Source organism: Cervus canadensis, chromosome 25 (assembly GCF_019320065.1).
Source record: "Cervus canadensis isolate Bull #8, Minnesota chromosome 25, ASM1932006v1, whole genome shotgun sequence".
NCBI lineage: Eukaryota > Metazoa > Chordata > Mammalia > Artiodactyla > Cervidae > Cervus > Cervus canadensis.
Genome location: NC_057410.1, coordinates 18,275,207 through 18,290,198, shown reverse-complemented (window position 1 = coordinate 18,290,198; position 14,992 = coordinate 18,275,207). Strand labels below are relative to the sequence as shown.

General features: G+C 38.3%; 1 protein-coding gene across 8 annotated transcripts in view; it reads right to left on the bottom strand.

Moving 5' to 3' along the window:
• Nucleotides 1–14,992, bottom strand: part of PPHLN1 (periphilin 1) — a 145,259-nt gene that overhangs the window by 93,387 nt on the left and 36,880 nt on the right. For all 8 annotated transcript variants that reach the window (XM_043446357.1, XM_043446359.1, XM_043446361.1 and 5 more), the window contains one exon: nt 13,066–13,127. In XM_043446357.1, the coding sequence (XP_043302292.1) occupies nt 13,066–13,127 (62 nt within the window). The remainder of the gene's footprint in view (nt 1–13,065; nt 13,128–14,992) is intronic.

Here is a 14,992-nt window from a genome sequence, read left to right as displayed (position 1 = left end):
CATCAGTTGAAAGGATGAAAAGCTAAGAAATAATTTTGACTGCTTCATAGGATTAGGATAGCACATAAAAACAGAGTCCAGATCTTACCAAAGAGGGCTGAAACTACACAATGAGCCCAGATGAACTGGAAACAGACTAGCCTGGCTTCATACAACCTAAACTCCCTAAGGTAACCCTGAATTGCTAATGACTAATGACCCTTCATCTGAAATATAAGATTTCTGTTCTCTTGAACATTACTTAAAATTCCTTAAAATCATTTCAGATGGGACTTTCAGGGTGGGACAGTAGATGGGAGTCCACCCACCAGCGCGAGGAACGCAGGTTCCACCCCTGGTCCGGGAGGATTCCACACAGGGTGGAGTAGCTAGGCCCACGCACCACAACTGCTGAGCTCGGGCACTGGAGGCAGCAGGCCACAACTGCTGAGTCTACATGCCGCAGCTCCTGAGGCCCATGTGCCTAGAGCCTCTGCTCCACAGCAGGAGAACCCACTACGATGAGAAGCCCTCGCACCACAGGCAGAGATTAGCCTCAGCTCAACCAACTGGACAACACCAATGTGCAGCAACAAAGACCCAAGGTAGCCAAAAAATAATAAATATTTTTTTAAATTATTTCAGATATAAAAATCCCATTTTAACAAGAAAATCTAAGTACTTAAAGTCACATGAGCAAAATAAATCTAAGATGGACATTCTTAAACACAGAACTTTTTCCTGAAGCACTGTATAAATTAAACTCACATATACAACTGTCATTTAGGACACAGAATGCAAAACAAAATCTCTATAGATTATCGTTAGTTTACCCCCAAAAAATTAAACAGAAAGAACAGACTGATTGATAGAAATATCACCATTCTATTTATACTTTTTCTATCAAAATGTGTTAGTTCCAGTACTCATTCATAAAATTCATCAATATGCAGCAGACGAATGGATAAGGAAGCTATGGTACATATACACTATGGAATATTACTCAGCCATTGAAAATAATTCATCTGAATCAGTTCTAATGAGATGGATGAAACTGGAGCCCATTATACAGAGTGAAGTAAGCCAGAAAGATAAAGAACATTACAGTATACTAACATATATGGAATTTAAAAAGATGGTAATGCTAACTCTATATGCAAAACAGAAAAAGAGACACAGATGTACAGAACAGACTTTGGGACTCTGTGGGAGAAGGCGAGGGTGAGATATTCTGAGACAACAGCATTGAAACATGTATATTATCTAGGATGAAACAGATCACCAGCCCAGGTTGGATGCATGAGACAAGTGCTCAGGGCTGGTGCACTGGTAAGACCCAGAGGGATGGGATGGAGAGGGAGGTGGGAGGGGGAATCGGGATGGGGAACACATGTAAATCCATGGCTGATTCATGTCAATGTATGGCAAAAACCACTACAATATTGTAAAGTAATTAGCCTCCAAATAATAAAAATAAATGGAAAAAAAAAAAGCAAAAAAAAAGAGATCAAACCAAGAAGAAAAAAAAAATCATCAATATGGGAGACTTTCCTGGTGGTCCAGTGGTTAAGACTCTATGTTTCCAATGCAGGGGGCACAGGTTTGACCTTTGGTCAAGGAACTAAGATCCCACATGCTGAGAAGCATAGCCAAACAAACTTTTTTAAATTACTCAATATCAGTACAGTATAATCATTTTAATGCAAGTATCATCCTGATTTTAAGAAAGAATTCTTAACAATTCTTTAACAATGACCCTGAAGCATGCTGAACACAAGATACTGGGAACTTGAGCATATTTTAATTGAGAGTCCATAATTCACAGGGTAAAACTCTGTACTTAAGACAAACTTCCATTTACTGCAGAAAGAAAACTTACATCAAAAGCTTTCAAACTATAAAGTTTCAGTGAAAGTGAAAATGTTAGTTGCTCAGTCCCATCTGACTCTTTGTGACCCCATGAACAGTAGTCCACCAGGCTCCTCTGTCCGTGGAATTCTCCAGGCAAAAACACTGGGGTGGGTAGCCATTCTCCTCTTCAGGGGATCTTTCTGACCCAGGGATCAAACCTGGGTCTCCTGCACTGCAGTTGGATTCCTTACTGTCTGAGCCATCAAGGAAGCCCTTATAAAGTTTCTAGTTACCCTGATATGAGGATATCAACAAATATAATGAGCACAATCAAAAAGAGCCCTTGAAGAAATGTAAGTACAGCTAGAATGCTTACTATGAAGTCTCCCCCTGCCCCAAATCATATATTTAAAGGAACTGATGCTTTTCATTATCAAAAAAGTATATAACTTGAGAGTTAGGAAAGATCTTCGGCTGCATCACAAACATCTCAGCTGCAGTGCTGGAAAAGTTCAGGAGGGAAAGTCACCCAGAGAATGTAAGACGGGAAGAACAAAGACCCCGTAACACTGTTACTCAAAGTGGGAACCTGGGACCATCTGCCCTGTTTATTACTTTGAATGCTGGTTTCAAAAGCAGGTTTATAAAGTTTAGGATTCTCGTCTGTTAACATAATTCCAGCCCCTCACACCAAAACAGACAAACTGTGATCAACCTCTCAGTTTCAGCAGATGTACGTTTACTAATTAAGAGCAAAAATCAGGCAAAGCAAGAGGCAAAGATACAAGGGGAGGGGAGAAGAGGGAGAAAGAAAGCAAGTTACCTCTCATTCAGGACCTCACCTTTCCTTCCCACATTCAACAATCAAATATTTCACACAAAATACTGGCTATTTCTAGTGAACAGGATCTTCAAAAAGGAACTAAAAATTCAGGAATCATTTTGAGAAAGCATCTGGGTAACTGCTTAAGCAAAGTTAAGAAAAGTTAAGTGCAGACCTCAAATATCTGTTTTTAAATGTGGAACAAGAGAACAAGGGGGTACTGTGACTTGAGCATATTACTTTTTATTCAGAAAGCGAAGAGGAACTAAAGAGTCTCTTGATGAAGGTGAAAGAGGAGTGTGAAAAGCTGGCTTAAAACTCAACATTCAAAAAGCTAAGATCATGGCATCCAGTCCCATCACTTCACAGCAAACAGACAGGGGAAAGAAAATGGCACCAATGACAAAATTTATTTTCTTGGGCTCCAAAATCACTGCAGATGGTGACTGCAGCCACAAAATTAAAAGACACTTGCTCCTTGGAAGGAAAGCTATGACCAACCTAGACGGCATGTTAAAAAGCAGAGACATCACTTTGCCAACAGAGGTTCATCCAGTCAAAGCCATGGCTTTTCCAGCGGTTACGTACAGGTGTGAGAGTTGGACCATGAAGAAGGCTGAGCACTTAAGGACTGATGTGTTCCAACTGTGGTGCTAGAGAAGATTTTTGAGAGTCCCCTTGACAGCAAGGAGAGCAAACCAGTCAATTGTAAAGGAAATAAACCCTGAATATTCACTGGAAGGACTGATACTGAAGCTCTAATACTTTGGCCACCTGATGCAAAGAGCTGACTGACTGGAAAAGACCCTAATGCTGGGAAAGACTGAAGGCAGGAGGAGAAGCGGGCAAGAGAGGATGAGACGGTTGGATAGCATCACTGACTCAACGGACATGAGTTTGAGCAACCCCAAGAGACGGTAAAGGACAGGGAAGCCTGGTCTGCTACAGTACATGGGGTCATGGAGAGTTGGACACGACTGAGCGACTGAACAACAAAATCAAGTAACTGTCTTGCACCAGAGTTGAGATTAGATGTTTGAAGACCCAGTCTAGAGTTCCCTCCACAAAACCATATTTTTACAGCTAAAAAGTATTTGAAGCATGAGATATGGACAGAGATCTCCCAGTTAGAATATAGATTTTTTTTTTCTGTTTTAGTCATAATTTGATCTCTAATATCTAAAACAGTACCTAATGTTACTAATGGAGGAGGAAATGGCAACCCACTCCAGTATTCTTGGCTGGAGAAGCCCATGGATGGAGGTGCCTGGTGGGCTAGAGTCCACGGGGTCGTAGAGTCAGACACAACTGAGCGACTTAACTTCATGTTACTATGGAAAAAATGTGTCTAACTTGATGTAACAAAAATACCCAAAAATGTAATGTTGATTCATTACACACAAAAAAGTCTGTCTAACCACCATCAATCTGTCTAGGGGAGGCATTCCAAGGTGAGAAATTCTGCTCCAAGAACCCCGGCTGACCACACTGCTATTTCAACTTGTGGCTTCCGAGTCACGTGCTTGCTACCACTGCCTTCCAGGGCCCACCCTGCAACACGGGAAAAGGTAAATGTGTGTGAAAGAATATGTGTAGGAACAGAACTCCTACTCACATTATACTGGAGACAGTCACAAGGCCGCACCTAGCTAGTAGGAAGGCTAGGAAAAGTAGTCCACCTATGTGCCTAAGTGTGTGACGAACAGGTAGAAGTCTTTGAAGAATGATGAAATGAAAAGTTTTCAATGAAAAGTTTTCCACATGAAAAACATGTCTAATAGGCAGGTGGATGTAAAAGTGTAGAGCTCAGAAGAGAAGCCAAAGCCAGAGACACAGATCTGTTTGCCATCAGCAGCGAACACAGTACAGGCCAGAGTTTCTCAAACTCTGCATTACAATCAAATTCCAAGGTTCCACTTACTCAATCAGAATCTCTTGAGATAAAGCCTGGCAAACTTCATTTTTAATGAGCTTCTAAGCAATTCTTACCAACACAAGTTTTAGAAACATGGGCAAAGGGAATAACTGCCATCAAGAACAAAGGTTCAAGGGACTTCCCTGGGGGTCCTGTAGCTCAGAATTCACTTGCCAATGCAGGGGACATGGGTTCGATTCCTAGTACAGGAAGACCCCACATGCCATAGAGCAACTAAGCCTGCGCACCACACTTACCGTGCAAGCGCTCTGCAACAAAAGTGCTATGCTGGGCTAAGTGGCTTAAGTCATGTCAGACTCTGTGCAGCCCTATGGGCTGTATCCTACCCGGCCCCTCTGTCCATGGGATTCTCCAAGCAAGAGTACTGGAGTGGGTTGCCATGCCCTCCTCCAAGGGATCTTCCCGACACAGGGATCGAACCTGGGTTTCTTGCATTGCAAACAGATTCTTTACCATCTGAGCCATGAGGGAAGCTTCCACAACAAGACAATCTACCACAATCAGAAAACCACACCCATGCACTGCAACAAAAAGTAGCCCCTGCTCGTCACAACTAAAGAAATCCCGCACACAGCAATAAAGACCCACTGCAGCCAAAAACATATAAATGAAAATTTTAAAAAAAGAATAAAGATTCAAGATGAAGTTACCACAAATGAGAGAAGGTACCAAGAAGTTAACACTGTGAGCATGATCCTGTGGTTTCCAGGCTGCTGTCACACTATACTACCTATTAGATCAATAGTTCTCAAGTCTAGCTTCACATCAGAACATCTGAAGAGCTTTTAAAAAATATTAATATTGAGGGTCCACCCACCAATTATTACATCATATCTCCGAGAGTGAGGACCAGGAATTACAGAGTACTCTTTCTTAAGCTTGACACCTAATTCAGAGTACAGCCAGGATTGAGAAACACCATTATGGGACAGCTGCTATCACATGTTCTTCATTTCAGAGTCCCAGGTTAATGTCCTACTTTAAAGATTGCAAATCTTCATTTTAATTAATTGTGAACACTGAAAAATCAAGAAATTAAACATTGTTTAAAAATCTGGATTTCTGAGTTCTTTCGAGGTCAGAAGTAAATAGATTCCTACACAGCAAGGATCAGCTGATACCAGGTAGCAGCTGATCCAATCTGACCCTCAGCATTTGTTTATATTCCCTAACTGGTCACTGTAAGCACATGAGTTATAGCCATTAGTAGACATGGACATTATTACTACAGATAAACATGTTAACTACTCACCTGTAAGTATTACAAGTATCTTTTATGTCTAATAGCTGTATTTGTATACACTCTTGTAACAAAATAAAGAAATCTGTGTCAATCGTGTAAATGTTTTCATATCAGCCTCTTCATAAACCGATCCCTTCAACTTCTTTAACCTGAAACCTGGAAGTGGAACACAAATACTAGCTCCCCTCAATCTGCTGAGTAATAAGTGCACACTGGTGACTTTACCTCAGAGTCCTGAGGTACATGGGGCACAGGATTATGTTCTAAATCCTCCATCCTCCAAGAAAAGACAGAAAGAGACGGACAAACTTCTTATTTAAATTCATGCATACCACCATAACCCCACACTGTCTGTATTTTCAACCTTTAGGAATGCTCCCACGTTTCCTAAAGCCTGCACTCAATGACACAGTCTGCACTGTAACATAACCTATCCACATCGTGAGTGACTTTCAGAATTCAGAGGATCATCTGTGCAGCTTGGGAGCAATTTCCTGGCCAGGTACCTCTTACCTCACCACAATACTTAGCCACTCCCCTAAATCCAAAACCTTGCCACTTATTACCCAGAGGTGCTCTTCATCAGAATCTAATACTGCCTTCTTATAACAATGTCTTATCCTTCAGTTTTCTCACTCCTACAATAACTCCACCTCCACTTTACAGAAACCTGTGAGTCTCCTATATTATCTAGCAACCCATGAACCCCATTCTCATTGTGCTTCCAGCCTAAATTACAGTATTTGAAATCCTCTATGAAAACTACTAACTTTCCTTCCTGGCAATTCTGATACAACATATAAGCCAAGACAAAGCCTGCATTAATTCCAGTATTTGTGATTTCCTCATTGATATAGCTCAGCTGCCATATCCTAGAGAGAAATTATAAGAGCCTACAGATTGATCCCCTACAGGTACAGTCTGATTTTACTGTGCCTTCAACCGCACTAATAAAGTTTTTACTTATCATTAGTGAGCTCAATCTCTCATTCATGTCAGCAAGTATTCTGTATCTTGATAATTCTTCCCAAGTCCTTTAAACTAGTACCAAATCTTTTACTCTCAATGAGTTACCTCCCACACTGAAAAATATAGCAATCACCAGACATGAACTACCTCCCTCAACTGCCAGCCCAGATTCCTCTCCCATAATATGTCTTCATCTGCCTGTCCCTAATTCTGTCCTTCCTTTCTTGGCATATGATTACATCTCCTCCCAACCATTAAAAGTTAGCCCTTCTGTCAACAGTCTTCATCCTTGTCCTCATTTAACTACTTCATCAGTTAGCCCTTTTCTTTCTTATACCCTCAGCCTCTCTTTTCTCTTCAATCTGTAAGTATGCTCGTTACTGATAAGCTAAAAATGTTTTAGGTGATCTCCATTTAGCCAGTGCCCGTCTCCAGTTAACAACACTGCCTATTTTCTATCCCAATTATTTTTCTTTTAAAGTTATCCACCCAGGTTGAATCTATCCCCTTCACATGTCATTCATCCTAACACTGCCAAACCAGGAGATATTTTATCTTTTTATCACTGAAACACTCAACTGCAAGAGACATTGGTGACCCTTAATGCTGTTTAAAAACCTTTATCTTCCATCACTTCCATAAAAGTGTTTTAGGGGTTCTGACCTTAGTCCATTGCTCTTGTCTAAATATACCTTCTTGTTGGACAACCTCAATTCTGAATGTAGCTCCTCCCTTGAAACCACTGCTTCTGTACTGCTAATCTCAGATAATGACATTGTTATACACACAGTAAACAAAATGAAAAATCCAGGCATTTCCCTCTCCTTTCTTATCATATCCAACAACCACATTTTGCTAATTTTTCAGCATTTATCAAATTTAACCCTTTTCCTCCATCCCAATTCACCTTTTCCAATTCAGATATTCATGGCTTCTTATTTTATCTCTAGTGCCATTTTTAAAAGTAATCCCCTACACTGAAGACCAACCACAATCTGAGTTACCATAGCCCCTCTCTTTCTACGAGGCTAAAAATTTTCAAGTTTATCACAGTTAATATAATAAAACCCAGACTTCTTAGTTATAGTTTAATCCATAGTTGCCCAGCTCTTACATAATCACCTGTTAATAGCTCTACACATCATGCTTTTTTTTTTTTTTTTCCACATCATGCTTTTACACAGCTTTGTAAGATATGGTACCCATTACTCTTTTTCTGGTTAACTTTATTTTTCCTTCAGGTTCTATTCAAATGATCTGCTCCTACAGGAAACTTTTAATAAAATCTCAGTACAGGGTAAGTGCTTCTTTGTGTTTAACATTTGATGAAACTTGAGCGTGTATTATACTACACTTGTGCATCTATTTCACTAAGCAGACTGTAAGCAAGTGATAGAAGCACAGTGGTCTACACATAGCAAACACTCAATAAACAATTGTGCCCCTGAACAAAACCAAAAAAGGTATTATACAGTATTTTTCTCTGCCAAAGAGATTATCACCTAAGATTAAAAAGCTATAATAAAAATAAAAATTAAACTTACTCTTTTTAAAAACATCAGTATGCAGTATGAAATATTGAAGTACTAAATCAAGATTTTCCATATGTGAATACAGGGGGGAAAAACAGTGTTTAAAAATAAAGTATACTGGCCACTTGGTGACACTCTTGTTCCATATTTTTCAGTATTATTTAATACTTTATTCTAAGGTTTATTCTACAGGGGAAAAAATTACTTTAAAAAAACCTCATTCTGTCTAAATCAATAACTCTTGATAAAGTATAACATGTTCCTTAAATATAAAGTGAAATAAATCCTAACATATTTTGAATTTCACAAACAAATGTGTTTTGTACAAATAGATAATCACTGGGTAAAAACAGAACCAAGAGTGGTAGGTAACGATAAACTTGAAATGTAGACAAATTATCAGGTATGTGGCTCTATTAAATAAGAAAGTGGTAACTTTCAGAGCATGGGCAGGGATTGGGGTCTTATTGTATGAGGATGACAGAAAATTTGATACATTTTCTTTTCCTCTGTTGACTGTTTCCAGTGACTCCACACTCCCATTAATAAAACATACTTGAATAAGAACTACCATATATACACACACACACATATATATACACACATGCAGTGAATTTATAAAGTACATAATGTGTTACAATACGAAACATATAAAACAGATTGTTCCACTGCCAGTAACAGACCTGTGGAAGATGGTGTGAAAGCAAGGAAGCCCAGGAATGATGTCAATCTGCAAAAGGAAGTGCTGAGCTGTATAAGAAGAAAGACTGACAGGGTCAGAAGATCTACTATGTACCGGAATGTAAGCAAAATATCGAGGGTGCTAGTTTCAGGTCTGAGATCAGATTTTTACCCTGTTTACAAGCTAATGAGTTAGACTGTTACTACCTCACGGGTGCCTGCAGAAGACACAAAAGATTTTCTTACTTGAGTTCAGAATTGGTCAGAAAGCAGAGACAACTCACAACATTAACAACACATCTGGCCAGGATGATTTAAGAAATTTTGCAAATGAGATGAGAGCCTTGAAGATAACTAGTGCAGTGGCCGGCCATCAGAAGTCGACAAGGACCAACTAAGAGGATCATCAAAGCTGATCCTCTAAAACTACACAAGATGTTGTCCAAGAATTCAGTGTCAGCCATTCTATGGTCATTTGGCATTGGAAGCATATGGTCATCAAAGCAAATTGGAACAGTGAAAAAGGTAGGTAAGTGGGTACCTTGTGAGCTGACCAAAAAAAAAAGAGTTTTGAAGTATCCTCTTCTCTTATTCTACACAACAACAACGAACCATTTTGGGATCGGGACATGTGATAAAAAGCGATTGTATACGACAACCAGTGATGACCAGCTCAGTGACTGGACCAACAAGAAGCTCCAAAGCACTTCCCAAAGCCAAACTTGCACCCAAAAAGGTCATCATCACTGTTTGGTGGTCTGCTGCCCATCTGATCCGCCACAGCTTTCTGAATCCTGGTGAAACCATTGTATCTGAGAAGTATGCTCAGCAAATCAATGAGATGCATTGAAAACTGCAGCCAGCACTGGTCAACAGTAAGGGCCCAATTCTTCTCCACAACACCTGACCACACATCACACAACCAACGCTTCAAAAGTTGAACAAATTGGGCTATGAGACTTTGTTTGCCTCATCTGCCACATTCTCCTGATCTCTCACCAACCAAGTACCACTTCTTCAAGCATCTCCACAACTTTTTGCAGGGAAAACACTTCCACAACCATCAGGAGGCAGAAAATGCTTTCCAAGAGTCTGCTGAATCCCAAAGTATGGATTTTTATGCTACAGGAATAAATAAACTTATTTCTCATTGACAATAATGTGTTGATTGTAATGGTTTCTATTTTCATTAACAAAGATGTATTTGAGCCTAGTTATAATGACTTAAAATTCACAGTACAAAACTGCAATTATATTTGCACCAACCTAACAACATATTGGAGAAGGCAATGGCACCCCACTCCAGTACTCTTGCCTGGAAAATCCCATGGATGGAGGAGCCTGGTAGGCTGCAGTCCATGGGGTTACTAAGAGTTAGACATGACTGAGCGACTTCACTTTCACTTTTCACTTTCATGCACGGGAGAAGGAAATGGCAACCCACTCCAGTGTTCTTGCCTGGAGAATCCCAGGGACGGCGGAGCCTGGTGGGCTGCTGTCTATGGGGTCGCACAGAGTCGGACACGACTGAAGCGACTTACCAGCAGCAGCAGCAACAGAACATATACCAAGCTACTAACACTGCTATGAAGACTGAGGAGTCACATATACAATTTTATTTCATTTATGTAAAATTATCCACAGGTACAGGGGGGAAAATGCTTAAAAAAAAAAAAAGCAAAAAAGAAAGAAGACAGAAATAGCTCAGGTGGTAAAGAATATGCCTGCCATGCAGGAGATCCAGGTTAGATTCCTGGACTGGGAAGATCTCCTAGAGATGGAAATGGCAACCCACTCCAGTATTCTTGCCTGGGAAATCCCATGGTCAGAGGAGTCTGGTGGTCCACAGTCCACGGGGTCACAAAGAGTAGGACATGACTGAGCAACTAAGCATAGCACCATAGTGCACAGTAAAATAATCCAAGAGCTGGTTCTTTGGGGAGAAATAAACGATTATAAACCATTAGCTAATCTAATCAAAACTTGTATTTTTTTTTAATTTTTTTTTTTACATTTAGGTCTTTATTACATCAGATTATTTATGTTCACATGCCAGGATTCCAATTTTATGTTTTTCTCTCCTGAATGGAGAGCAATTTTCCCAGTACTATTTATTAAAAAGTTCATTCTTCCTGCATTCGATTTGTAATACTACTATTGCTATACCCTAAACTCCTAGACATATCTAGGTTTGCTTCCAGACTCCCTACTCTGTTTCATGTTCACATTACTACAGCTTTGTTCTGATACATGATCTGAGTCTTCAAATCTTTTCAATACTATTTTCGTTATTTGGCCTCTTCCTGTTAATGTTAGAATCAGTTTACCAACTCCTATGCAAACAAACAAATAAAAACAAAAACCTGGAATTTAGACTGGAACTACATATTCACACCTGAATTTGAAGAGAACTGATACATTTCTGATGTTTGTCTCTTCCCATCCAATGATGTTGCACTGCTCCTTTTATTCAGGACCTTAAAAATGTTCTTTAGAAATGAGTTGTAATTTCATCCAACTAAGTCTCACACTTTCATTAAATTTCATTTTTATTACTCCTTAATAGTTTTTATGCTATAGTGTTTTTAAATTACGTTGTCTAATTTATTCTGCTCATACTTGATTTTATTATATTGAACTTTGCTAATTTGCCAATAATTCTAATTGTTTATAGACTCTTGGATCTTCTGCATGGATAATTATATAATCTGTAAATAAATTATGTTTCTTTCAATTGTAAACCTTAACCTTTATTTTCCTTGTCTCAGCAGAAGGGCTGAAACCATTATTACCATAATGAATAGATGCAGTCAGAACAGGCATTATTGCTTTGCTCTGGTTTTAAGGCAAACGCTTCTAACTTTACCATTCAGTATAGCAAATGCCTGTTTATTAGACACAGGAAATTTTCTTCTCTTCCTGGCTGAAGTTATATACTAAGTGTTAAATTTTATCAAAGTATTTTTCAACATCTATTATCTCTGTTGCTTCTTTTGAGAGAAGCAGTCTGCCATGAACTCTGAATATCCTTGTGCAACCCTACCATAGGTATCAAACTGAAAGGCCTAACCATCCACTGATAGAGGAGTTTTTGTAACGGGTCAACTGGTCAACAGGTCAAGCTGACCACAGTTTATCTACCATGTGACTGCTTACTGCCCAGGAAAGGACTGGCTTGCTTCCTGACTGCAACAAAAGGTATCGAGCTTAACTCTGGGGGTCTCAGTCACAGAGCATCCCACTCTGTGCAGAGCCACCAGCTCCGCCCATCCTGTCACCTGTGGGACTTGGGGGCAGGGATCCAACAGCGCCATGCTGAGGCTTCTGCTGACTACTGGGCTGTAATAACCGCCCACAGAATCCAGCTGTCTACTTCTGGCACCTGTGAAGTTGTGGCAGTTACTCCTTGCCATTCTCCATGGGTTTGTGATTCTTCTCCGACAGGCTATAAAAAATCTTTAAAAGGATCCTTTACAACCTCCAACACTATCAGAGTCAAGTTATACAAGAAAGCAACTATCAACCCAGTTAAATCTATCTGTCTTTTTTTTCTAACTATTCTATCAAATGTCTCTATAAGTAACCAAAGCTAACAATGATCGAGGTCCTTCCAAACTGTGTTTTCCCAACAGAACTTAATTGATCAAAATAAAGCAACTAAGAGATGCTTTATAATAGAAGATAATTTGTAATGACTCAAATATTTTCAAGAAGGATACTTCTGGGACAAAAACGCCTTACTTTCTAATTAAGTAAATAGATAACATAATCCACATGACTCATTAAGAACAATTTAATAATCAGAAAAGAATAAATAATAGTTTAAATATTTTTATTACCTATTATGAAATGCCAAGAGATAAGAATGCTAGCTTACTAGTGCCATTAATATTATATTACACAGTCACAAAAAGATTATAATACTATCTGCTTCTGAAATTTTAAATCCTATTTAATATTTCACCTATGTGCCTTAAGGTGAGATTTCAACAGGAGACATTTCAATGAGGCAAACATCAAAGTAATTATATTATTATTTTTATCTCTTTACCTGTATTCAGGCTGTCGGCTTGCAGAATGATCATCTCTTGTCCACCTATAGCCAGATTCATCCTGTAAGAGAAAAATGTTACTTAAATATTCATTTACATTATTTTGGTCAAATAGAGTATCTATTTGTATCTAACAGCATTACTGGAAACTAGTCTCAAGACCAAAATAATATGAGGGAAAAAATACCTTTCTAAGTTTATCTGAGCTTCAAAGGCATGAAAAAGAAAACAAGATACAACAAGTCATCTATTTCAAACAACTAATTTGGTAGACTGAGAACCTATGGTACTTATTTATCTCTATTAAAATACTTAAAAATATTTCTTCAGTGGGCCCAAACAACTTTATTGCCAAAAACACATGCCATCATTCACAATACAGAAAGTCTGTTCAACAACAAAGGTTCAATTTAAATTAAATTCAAACACACATTTCTCAATCTTTCATTTTATTTTCTTCCACTGTCAAGTTTGCTCAGCAATTTTCATCTTCAAGCCTAATGAAGAAACCGTCACTTTCCCATTTCTCTTGTTGGTTTCCTTTTCTCATCCTACCTCCCATTAAAAATTACAATTGGAAACAATGTAATAAGAAATCAACACTATATTAGATAAACTATATTAGGCCAAGATGTTTAAAATCTTGTTTAAAATTAAGCTAAGCTTAAAATTTTAAAAAGTAGCACACTTTGTCCTCTGAAACAAACAAGTTGGAAGAGGTACATATAATGAAACCACATAGTAATCCACGCTCCATTACTTTAAAATTATACATACGACAAGGGACATCAGTCCTCCATATCCACAGGTTCCACATTAGAGGATTCAACCAATCACATTTTAAAATATGGGGAAAGGGTGGAATTCAGAAAGTTTCAAAAAGCAAAGCTTGAATTTGCCACATGCAAGCAACTACTTACATAGCACAATGTTGTATTAAGTATCACAAATAATCTAGAGATGATTTAAAACATATGGAGGATGTGCATAGGTTATATGCAAATACTATGCCTTTTTATATATGAGATTTGAGCATCCCTGGGTTTTGGTATACTGGGGGTCCTGGAACCAATCCCCTGTTACCAATGGACAACTGTAACTTGTGCATGACCTACAATCAGAAACAATGATTCAGCTAAAATAAAGATTATCTTCATTTTCCTCTTTAGCATCACATACCATACTTACAGAAGTAAAATGTATTCATCATTTTTCTTCCTAACATTAAACTAAAGAAAAAAGTCAACAGCTATAATATCACATTGGATCTAGTAAGTAGTTTGCTTTAAATTAACTGAAGTCTAGGTAAGAATTAGTGTCATGAGAATCCTAAGGATCTCAAGTGGATTTATTTGTTTGAAGAATATTACATGAGAAAATGTGTAAAGAATGAACAATTCAATTTGTAACAATAACAGTAAAAAAATATTATCAAGGCACTATTATGTTTCACTAAACAGCCACAGGGTTTTCATAAGGTAACAACTGTTTATCCAAAGGCTAAACTGTTTCTCCTTCAGACTATCTGAAAGAATGACTCTGGTTGCAAAATTTAGTATTTCTAAAATAGAGATAATGCATAATGTTTACTTTTCAATATTGAACCCTTCCTCCTAAAGGAAAAGCATGATATTTAAAAGTGAACAAAATAAAAATCAATTCTACTGAGACGTAAGGAACAAAATGTCAAAACTTAAAAAGAAACACAAGAGAACACTGAATAGTCTCACTGTCACTTTAAAGTTGTCAAGGATCATGTAATGTAGCAGTAAGAGAACTGGACTCCCACGTATTAATCCTGGTAAATCACCTTCCCTCCATTTCCTCAGGCATAAAGTATGGAAACTAATTCCAAAGGCTACTGTGAGGTCAAATTTTATTGTAAGCAATGACTGAATATGTCATTAATTATGATATTAAATGGTA